The sequence below is a fragment of the Balaenoptera borealis genome (genome assembly GCF_965194805.1).
Source record: "Balaenoptera borealis genome assembly, chromosome: 12".
Lineage (NCBI taxonomy): Eukaryota > Metazoa > Chordata > Mammalia > Artiodactyla > Balaenopteridae > Balaenoptera > Balaenoptera borealis.
Genome location: NC_138869.1, coordinates 70,122,016 through 70,141,143, shown reverse-complemented (window position 1 = coordinate 70,141,143; position 19,128 = coordinate 70,122,016). Strand labels below are relative to the sequence as shown.

General features: G+C 40.4%; 1 protein-coding gene across 1 annotated transcript in view; it reads left to right on the top strand.

Moving 5' to 3' along the window:
- The first annotated feature begins 300 nt into the window (after positions 1 to 300).
- TCP11 (t-complex 11) overlaps positions 301 to 19,128 on the top strand; it is a 35,311-nt gene continuing 16,483 nt past the window's right edge. The window contains exons 1-3 of the mRNA XM_082345176.1: positions 301 to 433; positions 3,257 to 3,353; positions 8,293 to 8,413. Of these exons, the coding sequence (XP_082201302.1) occupies positions 310 to 433; positions 3,257 to 3,353; positions 8,293 to 8,413 (342 nt within the window). The 5' untranslated portion in view covers positions 301 to 309. The remainder of the gene's footprint in view (positions 434 to 3,256; positions 3,354 to 8,292; positions 8,414 to 19,128) is intronic.

Below are 19,128 nucleotides of genomic sequence, written 5' to 3'. Positions count from 1 at the left end.
GTGGGCTCCCCCTGCTGCTGGAGCCCGGGTGGGCCTGGGGCGGGCGTTTCAGGCAAGCAGGCCGCCCCTCTGGCCTTAGTTTCCTGGTTGCGGAGCCAGCACTCATTACTCTGTGATTCCTCAGCCCCGTTCCTCCAGGCTCCTCTGCCCCTGTCGGTCCCCGAGAGACCCTGAAGCTGTCCACCCTCCTCTTAGTTTGTCCAGGTCGGGCGCGATTGGCCGGGCCCCAGACCCCTTAGGTAGTTGGAGAGCCCCCTTCCTCGCCGCCCACAGCGCCCCATTTCTCCCCACCCAGATTCCATCAGCAAAATGACGGACGTGGAGGAAAACGTGCCCCTGAAGGACCCTGGCGATGCAGAGAGCGGGGCCTGTAAGCCCGAAACCTCAGGACCGACCCGGGAAGACATGAGCAGCCCCAAGGACCACCCTTCCCGTAGGTCCAGCCCCGCCGGCCCCAGCCCTCGGGGTGCTTAGTGTGGGTCAGGTGGGAAGTAGCCCGCGGCGCCGCACTTCTCTACCCACCTTTTTCCTCATCCCCCCACCCCCCCACCCCAATCTCTACTTTCAGGCCCCAGGCCCCTTGTTGACCAGAAGATCTTCAGAGTTTTTGGTCCTGGAGAAAGAAGTGACCCAAGAGCGATTTCTTGAATCTGACAAGATGTGAGGCTGAGTCAGTTCAGAGCCAGCTTTGTATTCTTTTATTTTGAATTTGTAGGTGGAAAATGGCAGACACCTGGGGTAGATTTTAAAGAACGGAAATGATCCCAGATGGGCATTGTGTTCTCTCGGTGCTTCGTTGACTGCATTTAGTAATGATGCTCTGGCCTCATACTCTTTAGCTCATACTATAGGAGATGTTCTTTTATGTTCCTATTGGGGCACAAAGTCTCTTCCACACTTTATGTCTGATCTCACTGGGACTCATCCAGCATTTCTCTTATCATAATCACCAGGTAATTTCAGCAGTCAACCATCTGAAGGCCTGTCCACGTGCAACAACCTGAGTTAAATTCTTTAAATTCAATCGCTTGTAGCCACACGGGGTCGCTGCTGGTTAAGGAAAAGCAGCAAATTGGGTGCTTTGGAATCCTGATTTGGGCAATACAACTCAATAACCTGAATAACCAAACCCCTCTTTTTTAATAATTTCGAAATTTTATATATTAGGTTGACTTGGTTAAGTTACCAAATTATCTTGAAAATATCTTTGTCCTTGGGATATGGATTTTAAAAATCTATTTTAGTTACTTTTTACCTCTAATTTCTCTTTGAACCTCCCTGTTCCTGAATTTTACAGCTGTAGGAGTTGCATAATGCTATGGTACTTTTGAGCGACAGAACACTCTTGTCAGAGCAGGCTATGAGCTTTGGTTTGTTGTAGTTGGGAAGTGTTTCTGTGTATAATATTTTCCTCAGTCCTTCAATAAGCTGCTACAAGCAGCTCAATCTCCCTTTGAAGATTTTCTCTTAGTTCTGATTTTGCATTACTGAATTAGCAGTAAGTCTGTTTGCATATTTGACTGTGTTTTGCCATTTTGGCCAAAACTGAAGACTTCAGAGAGACTGCAAAAATAAAGGGAACTTCCTGTCCAACTAAGGTTCAGTTCACCGTTACATTTACCTAAACAGAAACTCTGCTGGTGGCTTTTTGGTAAATTTTACAATCACCTTTTACCCTTAACTTTTTATTTTGATATATTTCAAATCTGTTGAAAAGTAAAAAAACAACGAATGCCCACATTAACATTTGCCACACTGTTTTTTTCTCTTATTATATTTTACATATGTATTTTTTCTTTCTTGAAGTTATAGAGTCATGACTTTACCTCTAAATATTTCATGTATCTTCTAAGAACAAAGGCATTCTCCTATGAAACCTCTTTTGTGCAATTTTTCCTTTTTACATTTTTAAACCTTTTTGCTTATGGAAAACTTAAACATATACAAAAGTAGAGAGATTGGAATAATGAACCCCCATTTACTCATCACCCAACTTCAACAATTATCAACTCATGGCCAATCTTAGTTCATTTATATCCCCTCCACATCTTGGAGCCGAATACTTTTTTGTGAACAAATTATGAAGCTTCATTGAAAGAGAGTGAGAAAATATGATTTATTGTGTGCAGCTCTTTTATACCAAGTAATAATAACTACCATGTATGCCAATTATGTAAGAGTGCTATCAGGTAGGTCTGTACTAAGAACTTAGAATAGTGGTTCCCAAATGCTAGAGCTGGTTTGTGACAAAATTCTTAGCATACTGTGTGAAATGAAATAAAGATATTGTAATGAGTTTTTCCTAAAGCTAAATTGATTCAATTTTAAGGACTAGTCTTTTTTCTGACTGTATTCCCTTTCCGCTTTTTGGGGGTTTAAACTATCCTTTTTCTTTTATGAAATGGTTTTGGTGGTGGTAGAGTGGATTTTTTTTTTTTGGTTGCACCAGGTCTTAGTTGCGGCTTGCGGGCTCCTTAGTTGCACCTCACCGACTCCTTAGTTGTGGCATGCAAACTTTTAGTTGTGACATACATGTGGGATCTAGTTCCCTGACCAGGGATCGGACCTGGGCCCCCTGTATTGGGAGCGTGGAGTCTTAACCACTGCTCCACCAGGGAAGTACCTAGAGTGGATTTTTTATTTGCTTATTTTGTACTATCCATACTTGACAAAACAAAAAGTTGGCAAGCTGTCATCAGTTGCTCAAAATCTTTTTGGAAATTTACTCGTCTGTGAAATCCTAAATTCTGGAAACTACTTTAGAAGACCAAGTGAGATTGACGCCATTCAGTACCCTCTGTGTGGAGAATTTAACTTCCATCAGAGGCAGGAAGAGGAGAGTGGAATCGTAATATCCTTAGATAAACATTATTTTTGCAAATCACAAATTATTTCTTTGCCACTTCATTATTTTACTTCTTAAGAGAAAGGTTTTTAATCAGTTTCACTTTCTGTTTTTTTATAAGATAGCTTCTTTATCCTCCCTTACCCCCATGCTGGGCTACTGAGAGGCTCTGTCACGGGACCTAGAGTTCAGAAAACATAACTGACTGGAATGGTCGAATGAGTGTGTGTAAGGTCACTGTGATGAATCTCAATTTGGAGCCTACTCAGTGGAGTGAATCTCTGAATAAAATAGAAATTCAGACTTCTTTGAGTTCACTGGTGTCCCCCATAAGTTCTTTTTTTTCAGTTGAGGTATAAGTGACATAGAACATTAGTTTCAGGTGTACCTCATATGTTCTTTCTGTCACAGGTCTGATAGATACAGTTAATGATGTTTCCAAGCTGAGCAAGGAGATTGGGATGAATCATGATTTCCACATGGAAGAGAAGGTTTTGCCTCCAAGCAGGTACAGGCTCTTCTAATTTTCCCATTTTATTCATCCTGGTATAGGTATTTAGCACTAATGGCTTCTGACCAGACTCAAAGCATTTTTATTTAATAACACAATCAGTGCTTGAATCTAAGCCATTAGAGGTCTCAGCAACTGAAACAGAAGAGTAATAAATTATAATTATTAGTATCAGAGGGTCAAGAAGCAAATGTTATTTAACCAGTGAATAAACCCAAGCAATTATTGGGATGTTCACTTTGGGACCCCACTTAATAATAAAATAGTTAGGGTGGATTTCAGATCTTCTCTGACAGATGCGGAGGAATTAGCCTGTAGTAGCTATCTATTGCTGCATGACAAATTACCCCAAAACTCATCAGCTAAAACAGTGTTCATTATCTCCCAGTTTCTGTGGGTCAGGGATTACGGGTGTGGCTTCACTGTGTGCTCTACCAGTCTGTTGATGTTGGCCTGAGCTGCCCTCAGTTCCTTGCCACCTGGGCCTCTCCATAGGGCGGCTCACAAAACAGCAGCTGCCTTCCCTCACCCAGGGTGAGAAAGCGAGAGAGTAAGTGGGTGAGAGATGGTGCCCAAGACAGAAGCCACGGTCTTTTTGTTACCTAACCTCAGGAGTGACGTCCGTGGCCTCTGCTACATTTTGTTTGCTAGAAAGGAACCCACAAATCCAGGCCACACTCCAGGGTACAGGATTATACCAGGGTGTGAATACTAGGGATCTAGATCTTTGGGGTCATTTTATTGGTATTGGTTGCCTACCACATGGCTCCTGTCTTATCAGTTACTCTCTTATGTGATCACAGATTTAAACAGGCACAGATAAAAAGATCAATTTTCTCATAGTGGTGTTTTCAACTGCCCCCTCAACTCCTCACCCACACCCCCATTCCCCACTTCATAAATCAGCTTAATTTGTGAATCAAGATCAGAACCCTCTTGATAAGGAATGCTCCCCCACCCCCATCAAGCCTTATTTTTCATTCTTCTTAGTTATATTGACATTGCAATAAATAAGAACCATTCCGTAAGTATGACTTGCTGGTTTATTGGCAGTTAAGTGGGTAAATTCATTGTCACATTTTACATTTTAAAACAGTTCTGATTTCCCACCAATAGACAGATATGTGATGGCAGCTTGTGATAAGTCAATTTCCTTAAATGTTTTTGTCATTTGTCAGCTTCAGGGACTCTGTTACTAAAGTGCTGTTCTCTGCCACAAGTTGCTGCCCTGGTCTTCCTGGTCTGATCTGCTCTTGCCAACAGATGTCCATGTCAAGCACAGCTTCTCTGGGAACAGGTTTTCACCAAAACCCAGATCTTCTAGCATCTCTCTCACTGCTTAGATGTTTCTGTTGCTGGCAGGAGAGGAGGAAAAAAGAGTAGAGGAAATGAGAGAGGGAGAAATGAAGCAGGGGAAATAGTACTATTCAGAGCTGGGTTTTCAAGTAAGGTAATACAAAATTTATATCAGGAAAAAGGTTGAAATCGAGTTTGAGGTCACTCCTTATTGGCAGTTGGCTTTACTTTGGGCTCATAGGATGAAGTTAATTACAATTGTATGTTCCTAAGGGAAATCCCATGTTTGGGCATTCATCAGGCATTTGTTGAGTCCTTATTATGTGGCAGGAAAAATGTTGAGTTCTGGGGATAGAGGTAGCTACAGCTATAAATAAATAAGGCACTGTCTTTGCTGTCAAGAAGCTTTTGTAAGAGAGACAGATGAATAACAGAAAGTGACTGATAAGTTCACTCAGAGCTGTGTGAATAGAGTTGAATGAAAGTTCTCAGCTGCCTAAAGATCAGAGAAGATTTGCCTATGGAGGAAGATTTAGCCTATGATGACTTGAGTCTTAGAGGTGGTCTGGGTGGGAAGGAATGCTCCTGGCAGAGGAATCATGTTGGAGGCACAATGGTGTGAACTGAACAAGTATCTTGATGTGATTGAGCACAGGGTATTATGAGGTAGGAGGAGATAAATTTGAAAGGGAGGTAGAGCAATATCAGGAAGGGTCATGTGAGCCATTTATACTGCTGGTGATGGGAAGCCCCAAAGGACTTTGAGCATGACCTCATGATCGGAATTGCATCTTAGAAAAATCATTGATTTTAGAATGAACTGGTGGGGAACAAATTAAAAAGGGACAAGACTGAAGACAGAGGGACCAGTTAATGGCCTAATGTAGTAGTCCAGGTAAGAGATGATGGTAGGAGGGGATGGATTCCAGAGACATTTAAAAAGCAAAATTTATGGAACTTGGAAGATGGATTGGACAAATAGGGTGAGGGGAAAAGCTTTAAGAACAATTACAGTACACAATAGACTATTAGACTATAGTTGGTTACCTCTGCTGATTGAGATTGGTGTGTTGGGAGAGGAATTTTGATTTTTGTTGTATTCATCTTTGTATTGCTTTTTTTGGTTTGTTTTACAAGGAGCATGCATTACTAAGGGGGGATGTTTAATGCCAGAAAACCGATCACTATTTGGCAATGACTAGGTACAGCCTCAGAATTTTCAAATGATTCTTTTTCTTCTTATTAGTCTAACTGTATAGGTCAGAGAAATCATTTAAATAAAGGTCAGAGGAAAATTAATTCCTTTTAAAATATTAATAGACAATTTTTAGCATAGTTTAGTTTTACAGAAAAATGATGGAAAATAGAGTTCTCACATTCCCCCTTTTCTCCTGCACACAGTTTCCTCTATTATTTATATTTTATATTAATGTGGTATATTTGTTACAATTGATGATCCAGTATTAATACATTATTATTAACTCAAGTTTACACTGGTGTTCACTTTTCGTGTTGTATATTCTATGGGTTTTGAAAAATGTATAATGACACGTATTCACCATTTCTGTATCATACAGAGTAATTTCACTGCCCTAAAAATCCCCTGTGTTCTACCTATTCGTCCTTCCCTCCCTCCCTCTGAAACCCTTGGCAACCACTGATCTTTTTACAGTCTCCGTAGGTTTTTCTGAATTTCTTATAGTTGGAATCATATAGTAGGTAGCCTTTTCAGATTGGATTCTTTGAATTAGCAATATGCATTTAAGGTTCCTCCATGTCTTTTGGGGGCTGGATAGTGCATTTCTTTTTAGTGTTGACCTCTTGGTTGCTTCCAAGTTTTGGCAGTTATGTACAAAGCTGCTATAAATGTCCATGTGCAGATTTTTGTGTGGACATAAGCTTTCAACTCATTTGAGTAAATACCAGGGAGCACTATTGTTGGACTGTATGGAAAGAGTATGTTTAATTTTGTTAGAAACTGTGGAACCATCTTCCAGAGTGACGGTCTTACACTTTGCATTCCTACCAGCAATGAATGAGAGTTCCTGTTGCTCCCGTCCTTGTCAGCATTTGGTATTGTCAGTGTTTTGGATTTTGGCTATTCTAATAGGTGTGTAGTGGTATCTCATTGTTACTTTAATTTACAATTCCCTAATGAGATGTGAGGTTGAGCATCTTTTCATATGCTTATATGCCATTTGTATATATATCAATACTTTGGTGAGGTGTCAGTTCAGACCTTTCCCTGTTTTAAAATTGGGTTGTTTTATTGTTGAATTTTAAGAGTTCTTTGTATATTTTGGATACTAGTTCTTTATCAGATATGTGCTTTGCGAGGATTGGAGCTTGCCTTTTCATTCTCTTGTCTCTCACAGAGCAGTTCTTAATTTTAATGAAGCCCAACTTACAGATTTTTTCTTTCATGGATCTTTCTTTTGGTGTTGTATCTAAAAGGTCGTTGCCAAACCCAAGGTTACCTAGATTTCTCCTGTTATCTTCTAGAAGTTTTAGAGTTTTATGTTTTACATTTAGGTCTATGATCTATTTGTGGAAGGTGTAAGATCTGTATCTAGATTCATTTTTTTGCATGTGGATGTCCAGTTGTTCCAGCACCATTTGTTGAAAAGACTATCCTTTCTAATTGAATTACCTTTGCTTCTGGTTTTTGTTTGTTTGTTTGTTTTGGTTTTTTAAAAGTTTTTAAAAATTATTTATTTATTTATTTATTTATGGCTGCATTGGGTCTTCATTGCTGTGCGTTGGCTTTCTCTAGTTGGCGATTGGGGGCTACTCTTTGTTGTGGTGCGTGGGCTCCTCACTGCGGTGGCTTCTCTTCTTGCGGAGCATGGGCTACAGGCGCGCGGGCTTCAGTAGTTGCAGTACGCGGGCTCAGTAGTTGTAGCTCACAGGCTTTAGAGTGCAGGCTCAGTAGTTGTGGCGCACGGGCTTAGTTGCTCTGCGGCATGTGGGATCTTCCTGGACTAGGGTTCGAACCTATGTCTGCTGCTTTGGCAGGCGGATTCTTACCCACTGTGCCACCAGGGAAGTCCCTTTTTTTTTTTTTTTTTTGAGGCGGGGAAAAAGACGGATATTTCTGGCTTCCATGACTGGCTACATGGTAGTGCCATTGAAATTGGGAATACAGGAGGAACAGGTTTGGAAGGGGAAGATAGTGAATTCAATTTTAGACCTGCTGATTTGGAAGTATCTATAGATATTCAGGTGTTATCAAAGAAGGAAAATCCTTTTCCTAGATTTTAGGTCTATAAGAAAGTGAAAGATCATTTAGTTCATTGCTATATGTGTACATAAAGGGAAACTAAGTCACATCTTTTCTAAGCTAAATGCAAAATCAGTGCTAAAGTTCAGCCTGATCTCTATTCAGGGTTCTTCCTACTGCAGAGGGTGGGCTGTGCTGGAACCACAAGGGGCCCTTCTGAGAGGTTGTGCTGGTGCCATTGACATCCAAGTTTAACCCCAGCTTATTCAGCTCTGCTACCGTCCAAACATAGTTCCTGGCCTTTCCCTGTCTGTATAATGGTCTTTTATCATATCAAACACTGTTTGGGGCTTAGGAGATAATGACCTTTTGGCAGTTTTTGAGTAGAGAAAGTAATTTGTTCATTTAACCTTCTTACAGTCTGGAAGGCAGGGTCAAGGAGACAATGCACAATGCCTTTTGGGATCATCTGGAAGAGCAATTATTAGCTACTCCTCCAGACTTCAGCTGTGCTCTTGAACTCCTAAAAGAAATTAAAGAGGTGAGTGACGAACCTTTCATTTGTAGATGTAAAGTTCCTAGACAGCCTCCACTCACTGGAATGTCAGTGGCTGGCAAATCCTAACTGAACATGGTCCATGAATCAGTCAGAGTCTAATCAATAGACAGAAATCACACAGTAATTTCAACAAAGAAGTTTTAATATAAAAATTATTATAACAGGGAATTGGAGAAATGAAGGCTTTGGGCTAGTAAGAAGCAAAGAAAACTCTACTGGAATATCAGACATAAGGAGAATCCTTTCTCATCCCCGGGGGATGGGGAAAACCCAAGGACCCAGTTACTCATTTGAGGGCATGTCTGTGCCAGGGGAGGTTGCTGGCCTGTGTGTGCTGTTGACCGCCGTGTACTGCAGGAGCTGGTTGCCAGGGCAGTTGCCTGTGCTGCAGGAGCCTGGCCCTGGAGAAGCAGCCACTTCCTCTGCAGAGTCCAGCACTAGAGAAGCCTCTCAGCTGCAGGAGCCAGCTGCCTGCAGAGCCACATGTACTGTAGGAGCCTCTGCCATGTGAGCATTCCAGAACCAGGAAGAGAAGCTCTTGCCTTTTGCAAGGTCTTTCTAGTATGTGGTGGATACACCCTAAGGTGACCCCCAGTGATCCATGCCCTTGTATAATCCTCTCTCCCTGAGTGTGGAAGAGATCTATAACTTGCTTTTAATCAATAGAATATGGCAAAGGTGATGGGATGTTACTCCCAGGATTACATTTCATTATGTAAGACTATCTTAGCAGGCTGGAGAGAGAGACTTTCCAGCTGACCTTGAAAAAGCAAACAAGTAGGGACTTCCCTGGAGGCTCAGTGGTTAAGAATCTGCCTGCCAATGCAGGGGACACAAGTTCGAGCCCTGGTCTGGGAAGATCCCACATGCCGCGGAGCAATTAAGCCCGTGCGCCACAACTACTGAGCCCGCACTCTAGAGCCTGCAAGCCACAACTACTGAAGCCGGCACGCCTAGAGCCTGTGCTGAGCAACAAGAGAAGCCACCGCAATGAGAAGCCCGCGCACCGCAATGAAGAGTAGCCCCCGCTCGCCACAACTAGAGAAAGCCCGTGTGCAGCAAAGACCCAACACAGCCATAAATAAATAAATAAATAAATAAGTTAAAAAAAAACTTTTTTTAAAAAAAAGCAAAAGCAAACAGGTATGTTGTGAACTACATATGGAGAGGGCCACATGGCAAGGAAATGCAGGTGGCCTCTAGGACCTGAGGGCAGCATCCAACCAACAGCCAGTAAGAAGCTGGGGCCTTCAGGTATACAGCTGTAAGGAAGTGAATTCTGTCAACAATTTGAATGAGCTTGGAAACATTCTTCCCCAGTCAGGTTTCCAAATGAGAACACAGCCCAGCCAACACCTTGATTGCAACCTTGTGAGATCCTGAACAGAGGATCTGGTTAAACTTTCTGGACTGTTGACCCACAGAAACTGTGAGATGACAAATGTATATACTGTTTTAAGTCTCAAAGTTTATGGTTAACTTGCTTATGGTAACAGAAAACCAATTAATAACCATCTCACATGCACCCCAATGTTCGTAGCAGCACTATTTACAGTAGCCAAGACATGAAAGCAACCTAAATGTCCATGGACAGATGAATGGATAAAGAAGATGGGATCCATATACATCCATGGACAGATGAATAGATAAAGAAGATGGGGTCCATATACACAGTAGAATATTGTTCAGCCATAAAAAAAGAATGAAATAATGCCATTTGCAACAACGTGCATGGACCTAGAAATTATCATACTAATTATCATACTAAGTGAAGTAAGTCAGACAGAGAAAGACAAATATCAGGTGATCTCATTTATATGTGTAATCTAAAGTATGATACAAATGAACTTATTTGCCAAACAGACTCACAGAGAAAACGAACTTATGATAACCAAAGGGGAAAGGGTGAGGGCAGGGATAAATTAGGAGTTTGGGATTAGCAGATATAAACTACTGTGTGTAAAATAGATAAACAACAGGTCCTACTGTATAGCACAGAGAACTATATTCAATATCCTGTAATAAACCATAATGAAGAAGAATATGAAAAACAATTTAATTATATATATCTATATAGATATAATCTGAATCACTTTGCTGTATACCAGAAACTAACACAACATTGTAAATCAACTATACCCCCCCTGCCCCCCAAAAAAGTGCCATCTACAGATGAAGCTTAAAATTGTGCCATCTGGTAAAGGAAAAATATTTAAAGGACTTACTCTGAGAAAATGGAGAAGAAAAGGATGGATTTGGAGAGGACTTGAGAGGCAGTAAATTGATAAATGTTGCATTCCATTCCTTTGGCTACTCAGCTTCCATATGTACCCTTCTACACACACTCAAATTCCTGAAAACAATTCTATTTTTACCTAATAAGACATAGCTATCCAGGGAATTCCCTGGCCGTCCAGTAGTTAGGACTCCGTGCTTTCACTGCCGTGGGCGCGGGTTCAATTCCTGGTCAGGGAACTAAGATCCCACAAGCCGTGCAGTGCGGCCGAAAAAAAGAAAAAGAAAAGACAAAAGACGTAGCTGTATGTCTTACAAGTTCTTATCCTTTTCCCCAAATGAGGAAACTCACATTCCCAACAGTTATAACCGTTGCTATCTATGATATACCTCATATACAGTCATAGTCTCACTGAATATTCTATTACCTACAGGCTAAACTGTAAAATTTAACTTCCAACAACCTGTCTATAAAATAATAATGGAGTTTCCTTAAAAAACTAAAAATAGAGCTATCATATGATTCTGCAATCCCACTCCTGGGCATATATCCAGAGAAAACCATAATTCAAAAGATACGTGCACCCCAAATGTTCACTGCAGCACTATTTACAATAGCCAGGACATGGAAGCAACCTTAATGTCCATAGACAGATGAATGGATAAAGAAGATATAGTACACATATACAATGGAATATTACTCAGCCATAAATAAAGAATGAAATAATGCCATTTGCAGCAATGTATACACACCACTATAATATAAAACAGATAATCATCAAGGACCTACTGTATAGCACAGAGAACTCTACTCAATTATTCTGTAATAACCTAAATGGGAAAAGAATCTGAAAAAGATATATGTATAACTGAATCACTTTGCTGTACGCCTGAAACTAACAAAACTTGTAAATCAACTATACTCCAACATAAAATAAAAATTAAAAAAAATAATAATGGGAAGGAGAGAGAAGAAAATGGTTAGCATATACAAATAAAGCCATGCTTATAACAAGCAAAGAGAAAACATATGGTCTTTGTTTCTGTAATTGGTCATGAGGCTGTAGTTGGTATCTATGGCTTCATTTTAATAGTCATTCCATGTTTGCCTTGTCCTTAGCTGCTGGGGTTCTTTATCTGATGGAGTGACCCAAACCTTCATTGCCAAAGAGTCTGAGTCCTTGGGCATTTTGCTTTTGTTGTTTGTATGTTGTGGTTTTCCCTTGACCTATATTATTGGGTATGGAAGTATCAAGAGGTACCTTAGAATCTTCTGGGTTCCAGACACAGTCCTTCTTGTTCCCATTGTGTAGCAGCAACCCAGTTTCTCCTTAGTACTCAGGATCAATTACTCTAGTCCATAGAGGAACTCCTTTTTTACCTTGTTGGTTCAGTGGTAGAGGGAGCCCAAAATGATCAGGGGGGTAGTCTCATCTTCTAATTCATTGGAACCAATGTAAGCATTCCTCCCAAATCAGCAGAGCCCAAAGTTGTCAGGAGGGGAAATAAAAATTCTGCAAGTAGGTTTTTAGATATAATGGTGAGAGGAACCAGTCCTACTTCCACCCCTTGATTCCTGGGACCATGTATTCTGGCTTTAGGGAATAGCACTGCATAATGGTTTTGATTCAAAGTATATATTGCATCTTATAAGACAGAACCTCTTCCTTTCAGGATATTATCTCTCAACTAATGCTGTAACTGAGTCTTCAATAAGCCATTCCACTTTTCAGTTAAGACCAGTCGACTCTCCATGAGGGGTATGTGGGTATGAACCCGTTGCTGTACTTTCTTGGCTGTAAAATGAGTTCCTTGATTAGATGCAATGCTGTGGGGCATACCAGGACCCAAGACAGAGGATAAGGCATTCTGTGAAATTTTGTGAGTATGTGGATGTTGGTGCTAACAGAAGTAGTGCAGACAGGGAAGACAGCTCCATATTCAGAATGCGTCTCTTCCATTGAGGGTGACTCTCCGCCCCCTCCACGAAGGAAGAGATCCAAAGAAATCATCTGCTACCAGGTGGCTGGCTGATCCTCCCTGGGGAATGGTGCCACGTTACCAACTTAGTTGTTTGTGCTTTTTAGGAATTTTTTTTATTATGGTAAACAAAATTTTTACCGTTTTAATAATGTTAAGTGTTATAATTCAGTGGCATTAAGTACATTCGCAATGTTGTGCAGTCATCACCACTATCCATTTCCAGAACGTTTTCATCTTCCCAAACAGAAACTCTACCCATTAAACAGTAACACTTCAGACCCCTTTTCCCCCAGTGCCTGGTAACCTCTATTTTACCTTCTGTCTCTATGAATTTGACTACTCTAGGTTCCTCATATAAGTGGAATTATGATTCCTTTTACATATGGCAAATTTTACTTAGCATGGTTTCAAGGTTCATCCACATTGCAGTGTGGATCAGAACTTCATCCCTTTTTATGGCTGAAAATATTCCATTGTATGGATATACCATATTTTGTTTATCTATTCATTTGTTGTTTTGTTTTGTTTTGTTTTTGGCCACGTCACGTCTTAGTTGCAGCGTGCAGCATCTTCAGTTGCAGCATGCGGGATCTTTTTTTCTTTTTTCACATCTTTATTGGAGTATAAATGCTTTACAAGGTTGTGTTAGTTTCTGCTGTATAACAAAGTGAATCAGCTATATGTATACATATATCCCCATATCCCCTTCCTCTTGAGCCTCCCTCCCACTCTCCCTATCCCATCCCTCTAGGTTGTCACAGAGCATCAAGTTGATCTCCTTGTGCTATGCAGCAGCTTCCCACTAGCCATCCATTTTACATTTGGTAGTGTATATATGTCAGTGCTACTCTCTCACTTAATCCCAGCTTCCCCTTCCCCCCCACGCCCTCAAATCCATTCTCTACGTCTGTGTCTTTATTCCTGCCCTGCCACTAGGTTCATCAGTGCTGCTTTTTTAAAATTCCATATGTATGTGTTAGCATACGGTATTTGTTTTTCTCTTTCTGCCTTATTTCACTCTGTATGACAGATTCTAGGTCCATCCATCTCACTACAAATAACTCAGTTTCGTTCCTTTTTATGGCTGAGTAATATTCCATTGTATATATGTGCCACATCTTCTTTATCCATTCATCTGTTGATGGACATTTAGGTTGCTTCCATGTCCTGGCTATTGTAAATAGAGATGCAGTGTACATTGTGGTGCATGTATCTTTTTGAATTATGGTTTTCTCAGGGTATATGCCCAGTAGTGGGATTGCTGGGTCATATGGTAGTTCTATTTTTAGTTTTTCAAGGAACCTCCATACTGTTCTCCATAGTGGCTGTATCAATTTACATTCCCACCAACAGTGCAGGAGGGTTCCCTTTTCTCCACACCCTCTCCAGCATTTATTGTTTCTAGATTTTTTTTTTTGATCCACTTTCCTTTTATTTATTTTTTGAATTTTATTTTATTTATTTTTTATACAGCAGGTTCTTACTAGTTATCTATTTTATACATATTAGTGTATATATGTCAATCCCAATAGCCCAATTCATCACACCACCACTGCCCCCCGCCGCTTTCCCTCCTTGGTGTCCATACGTTTGTTCTCTACATCTGTGTCTCAATGTCTGCCCTGCAAACCAGTTCATCTGTACCATTTTTCTAGTTTCCACATATATGCATTAATATACGATATTTGTTTTTCTCTTTCTGACTTACTTCACTCTGTATGACAGTGTCTAGATCCGTCCACTTCTCTACAAATGACCCAATTTCGTTACTTTTTATGGCTGAGTAATATTCCATTATATATATGTACCACATCTTCTTTATCCATTCGTCTGTCGGTGGGCATTTAGGTTGCTTCCGTGACCTGGCTGTTGTAAATAGTGCTGCAATGAACATTGGGGTGCATGTGTCTTTTTGAATTATGGTTTTCTCAGGGTATATGCCCAGTAGTGGGATTGCTGGGTCATATGGTAGTTCTATTTTTAGTTTTTCAAGGAACCTCCATACTGTTCTCTACAGTGGCTCTATGAATTTACATTCCCACCAACAGGGCAGGAGGGTTCCCTTTTCTCCACACTCTCTCCAGCATTTATTTTTTGTAGATTTTTATTCTGACCCGTGTGAGGTGATACCTCATTGTGGTTTTGATTTGCATTTCTCTAATGATTAGTGATGTTGAGCATTTTTTCATGCATTTGTTGGCCATCTGTATGTCTTCTTTGGAGAAATGTCTATTTAGGTCTTCTGCCCATTTTTGGATTGGGTTGTTTGTTTTTGTGATATTGAGCTGCATGAGCTGCTTGTACATTTTGGAGATTAATCCTTTGTCAGTTGCTTCGTTTGCAAATATTTTCTCCCATTCTGAGGGGTGTCTTTTCGTCTTGTTTATGGTTTCCTTTGCTGTGCAAAAGCTTTTAAGTTTCATTAGGTCCCATTTGTTTATTTTTGTTTTTATTTCCCTTATTCTAGGAGGTGGGTCAAAAAGGATCTTGCTGTGATTTATGTCATAGAGTGTTCTGCCTATGCTTTCCTCTAAGAGTTTTATAGTGTCTGGCCTTACATTTAGGTCTTTAATCCGTTTTGAGTTTATTGTTGTGTTTGGTGTTAGGGTGTGTTCTAATTTCATTCTTTTACATGTATCTATCAATTTTTCCCAGCACCACTTACTGAAGAGGCTGTTTTTTCTCCATTGTATATTCTTGCCTCCTTTGTCAAAGATGAGGTGATCATATGTGCGTGGGTTTATCTCTGGACTTTCTGTCCTCTTCAGGATCTTTTTTTAGTTGTGGCATGTGGACTCTTAGTTGCAGCATGTGGGATCTAGTTTCCTGAGCAGGGATTGAACCCGGGCCCCCTGCATTGGGAGCATGGAGTCTTAGCCACTGGACCACCAGGGAAGTCCCCATTCATCTGTTGATGGACATTTGTGTTGTTTTCACATTTTTGCTATTGGGAGTAGTGCTGCTATGAACATTTGTGTACAAGTCTTTGTTTGAACATCTCTTTTCCAGTCTTTGGAATATATACCCTGGAGTGGAGTTGCTGAGTCATGTGATAATTTTATATTTAACTTATTGAGAAATCACTAAACTGTTTTCCACAGTGACGTACCATTTTACATTCCCACCAGAAATGTATGAGTATTCCAATTTCTCCACATTTTCACTTATTTTTCAACATTTATTTTCCTTTTTTAAAAAAAATTATAGACATCTTCCCATGGCACAGTCTGTATGAAGTGGAATCTTAATGTGGTTTTGATTTGCATTTCCCTAGTGGCTAATGATGTTGAGCATCTTCATGTGCTTGATGCCCTCTTCTACGTCATCTTTGGAGAAATATTTACTCAAGTCCTTTGCCCATTTTAAAACTGAGTTGTCTTTTTGTTGTTGAGTTGTAAGAGTTCCTTAAACATTCTGGATAGTTGACCCTTGTCTGATAAATGATTTGCAGATGTTGTCTTCCATTCTGTGGGTAGTTTTTTCACTTTCTTGATAGTGTACCTTGATGCACAAAAGTTTTAATTTTAATGAAGCCCCATTTATCTAGTCTATGGTTGCTTCTGCTTTTGGTGTCATATCTTATGAAATCCAAGATTATGAAGATTTACTCCTATTTTCTTCTGAGAATTTCAGAATTTTAGCTCTTATATTTAGGTCTTCCACCCATTTTGAGTTAATTTTTTATTTGGTGTAGGTAAGGTTCAACTTCATTCTTTTGCATGTGGATATCCAGTTTCCCCAGTACCATTTGTTGAAAAGACTGTCCTTTCCCCATTGAATGGTCTTGGCATTGTTCTCAAAAATCATTTGACCATATGTCCAGGTTTTATTTCTGGGCTCTCTATTCTAATCTGGTCTGTATGTCTGTCCTTGTACCTGGATATGCTTGGTCTCTTATGGGCCATTTTCATCTGATGATAGATTGCTGTGGTGCATGTCCAGTCTTGTGGCTAGGTAGGTCAGACAACACCGAGTTCCTGATGGGAATCTCAGGCCACATGGTCACCCAGTGTCCTGTGGTGCGGTGTTTACTTTTTGCCAAGGGTCAGGCACAAGCCAGAAACTGTTTCTCAAAAGGCAAATAGTTATCTGCAGAAGAGGGCATAGATTTGCTCCCAAATCCTAGAAGTCTGTGCTGTGATGTTCCTGTTGGTGTTTGCCAGGGCTCTGTACAGCAAGCATCCTTACTCGCCATGGGCACTTCAAGTATCACTGAGGCTGCTGGATCAGGCCTAAATGGCAGAGTGACTTGTATAGCAGCCTGAACTTGCTGCGGAGCCTAGTCTTGCTTGGTTCCACTTGAAATTGGCAACCTTGTGAGTGACTCTAAATGAGTGTCACAGTAGCAATCTCAAATGTGGTGTATGTTGCCTACCACATCCACAAAGTCCTACGAGTGTTGTGCCTTTTTTCATGATGGGTGGTTTGAGGTACAGCAACTTAACTTTGCATCTTGGAGTGGAAAGCTTGACAAGCTCAGACCACTGAAACTCTAGCAACTGTACTGAGGTCACCAGCTGCCCAATTCTTGTAGGGATTATCTGCCATCCTCTAGTTTGCATGTTTTTCTAAGTCATCTAAAGTACTTGCTACTTTCTGCTCATCAAATCCAATGGACATGTGGCCATTTGAGTTCAAACCTCACTCATGGTACAGATTTTGTATCAGTTAGGGTCCAATCAGGCAAAAGAAACCACATAGTAATTCGAACAAAGAGAAGCTGCTGCGCTGCAGGAGCTTGCTGGGAGGAGTACACCGGCGCCAGGAAGGAAGACGTCTTCCTCTTGCATTGTCTCTTTAGCACCCTCTACTGACAGAACTTAACACTGTGCCAGCCAGCAAAGGAAAAATATTTAAAGGGCCCAGCACCATTTTCTCAGAGTAGGCACTGATGGGTAGATTTGGAACTGAGAGGCTCCAAGTGGATAACTGGCATAGTTTGTCATTTAAATGGATAGTATGGAGCAACTTTTATTTGTTTAAGATGAAGCTAAACAGTTGGGATCTTGCTGTGACAACACAGTATTCCATTAAATTAAACAACCCTATCCCTCACCACCACCAATGTCTAGATGTTACAGAGGCACAGAGATGAATAAGAGAGTCTCCGTCCACAGGGAACTTATATTTTTGGGTTAATAGTCTATTTCAAGGGACTTTTTTTTTTTTAAATTTATACTTCAAGTTTTTTTTTTAGATTTTTTATACAGCAGGTTCTTATTAGTCATGCATTTTACACACATCAGTGTATACATGTCAATCCCAATCTCCCAATTCATCACACCACCACCACCACACACACCCCCCCCCGCCACTTCCCCCCCTTGGTGTCCATACGTTTGTTCTCTACATCTGTGTCTCAATGTCTGCCCTGCAAACTGGTTCATCTGTACTATTTTTCTAGGTTCCACATATATGAGCTAACACATGATGTTTGTTTTTCTCCTTCTGACTTACTTCACTCTGTATGACAGTCTATAGGTTCATCCACGTCTCTGCAAATGACCCAATTCCCTTCCTTTTTATGGCTGAGTACTATTCCATTGTATATATGTACCACGTCTTCTTTATCCATTCATCTGTCGATGGGCATTTAGGTTGCTTCCATGTCCTGGCTATTGTAAATAGTGCTGCAATGAACATTGAGGTGCATGTGTCTTTTTGAATTATGGTTTTCTCTGGGTATATGCCCAGTAGTGGGTTTGCTGGGTCATATGGTAATTCTATTTTTAGTTTTTTAAGGAACCACCATACTGTTCTCCATAGAGGCTGTATCAATTTACATTCCCACCAACAGTGCAAGAGGGTTCCCTTTTCTCCACACCCTCTCCAGCATTTGTTGTTTTTAGATTTTCTGATGATGCCCATTCTAACTGGTGTGAGGTGATACCTCATTGTGGTTTTGATTTGCATTTCTCTAATAATTAGTGATGTTGAGCAGCTTTTCATGTGCTTCTTGGCCATCTGTATGTCTTCTTTGGGGAAATGTCTATTTAGGTCTTCTGCCCATTTTTGGATTGGGTTGTTTGTTTTTATAATATTGAGCTGCATGAGCTGTTTATATATTTTAGAGATTAATCCTTTGTCCGTTGATTCATTTGCAAATATTTTCTCCCATTCTGAGGGGTGTCTTTTCGTCTTGTTTGTAGTTTCCTTTGCTTTGCAAAAGCTTTTAAGTTTCATTAGATCCCATTTGTTTATTTTTGTTTTTATTTCCATTACTCTAGAAGGTGGATCAAAAAAGATCTTGCTGTGATTTATGTCAAAGAGTGTCCTTCCTATGTTTTCCTCTAAGAGCTTTATAGTGTCCGGTCTTACATTTAGGTCTCTAATCCATTTTGAGTTTATTTTTGTGTATGGTGTTAGGGAGTGTTCTAATTTCATTCTTTTACATGTAGCTGTCCAGTTTTCCCAGCACCACTTATTGAAGAGACTGTCTTTTCTCCATTGTATATCCTTGCCTCCTTTATCATAGATTA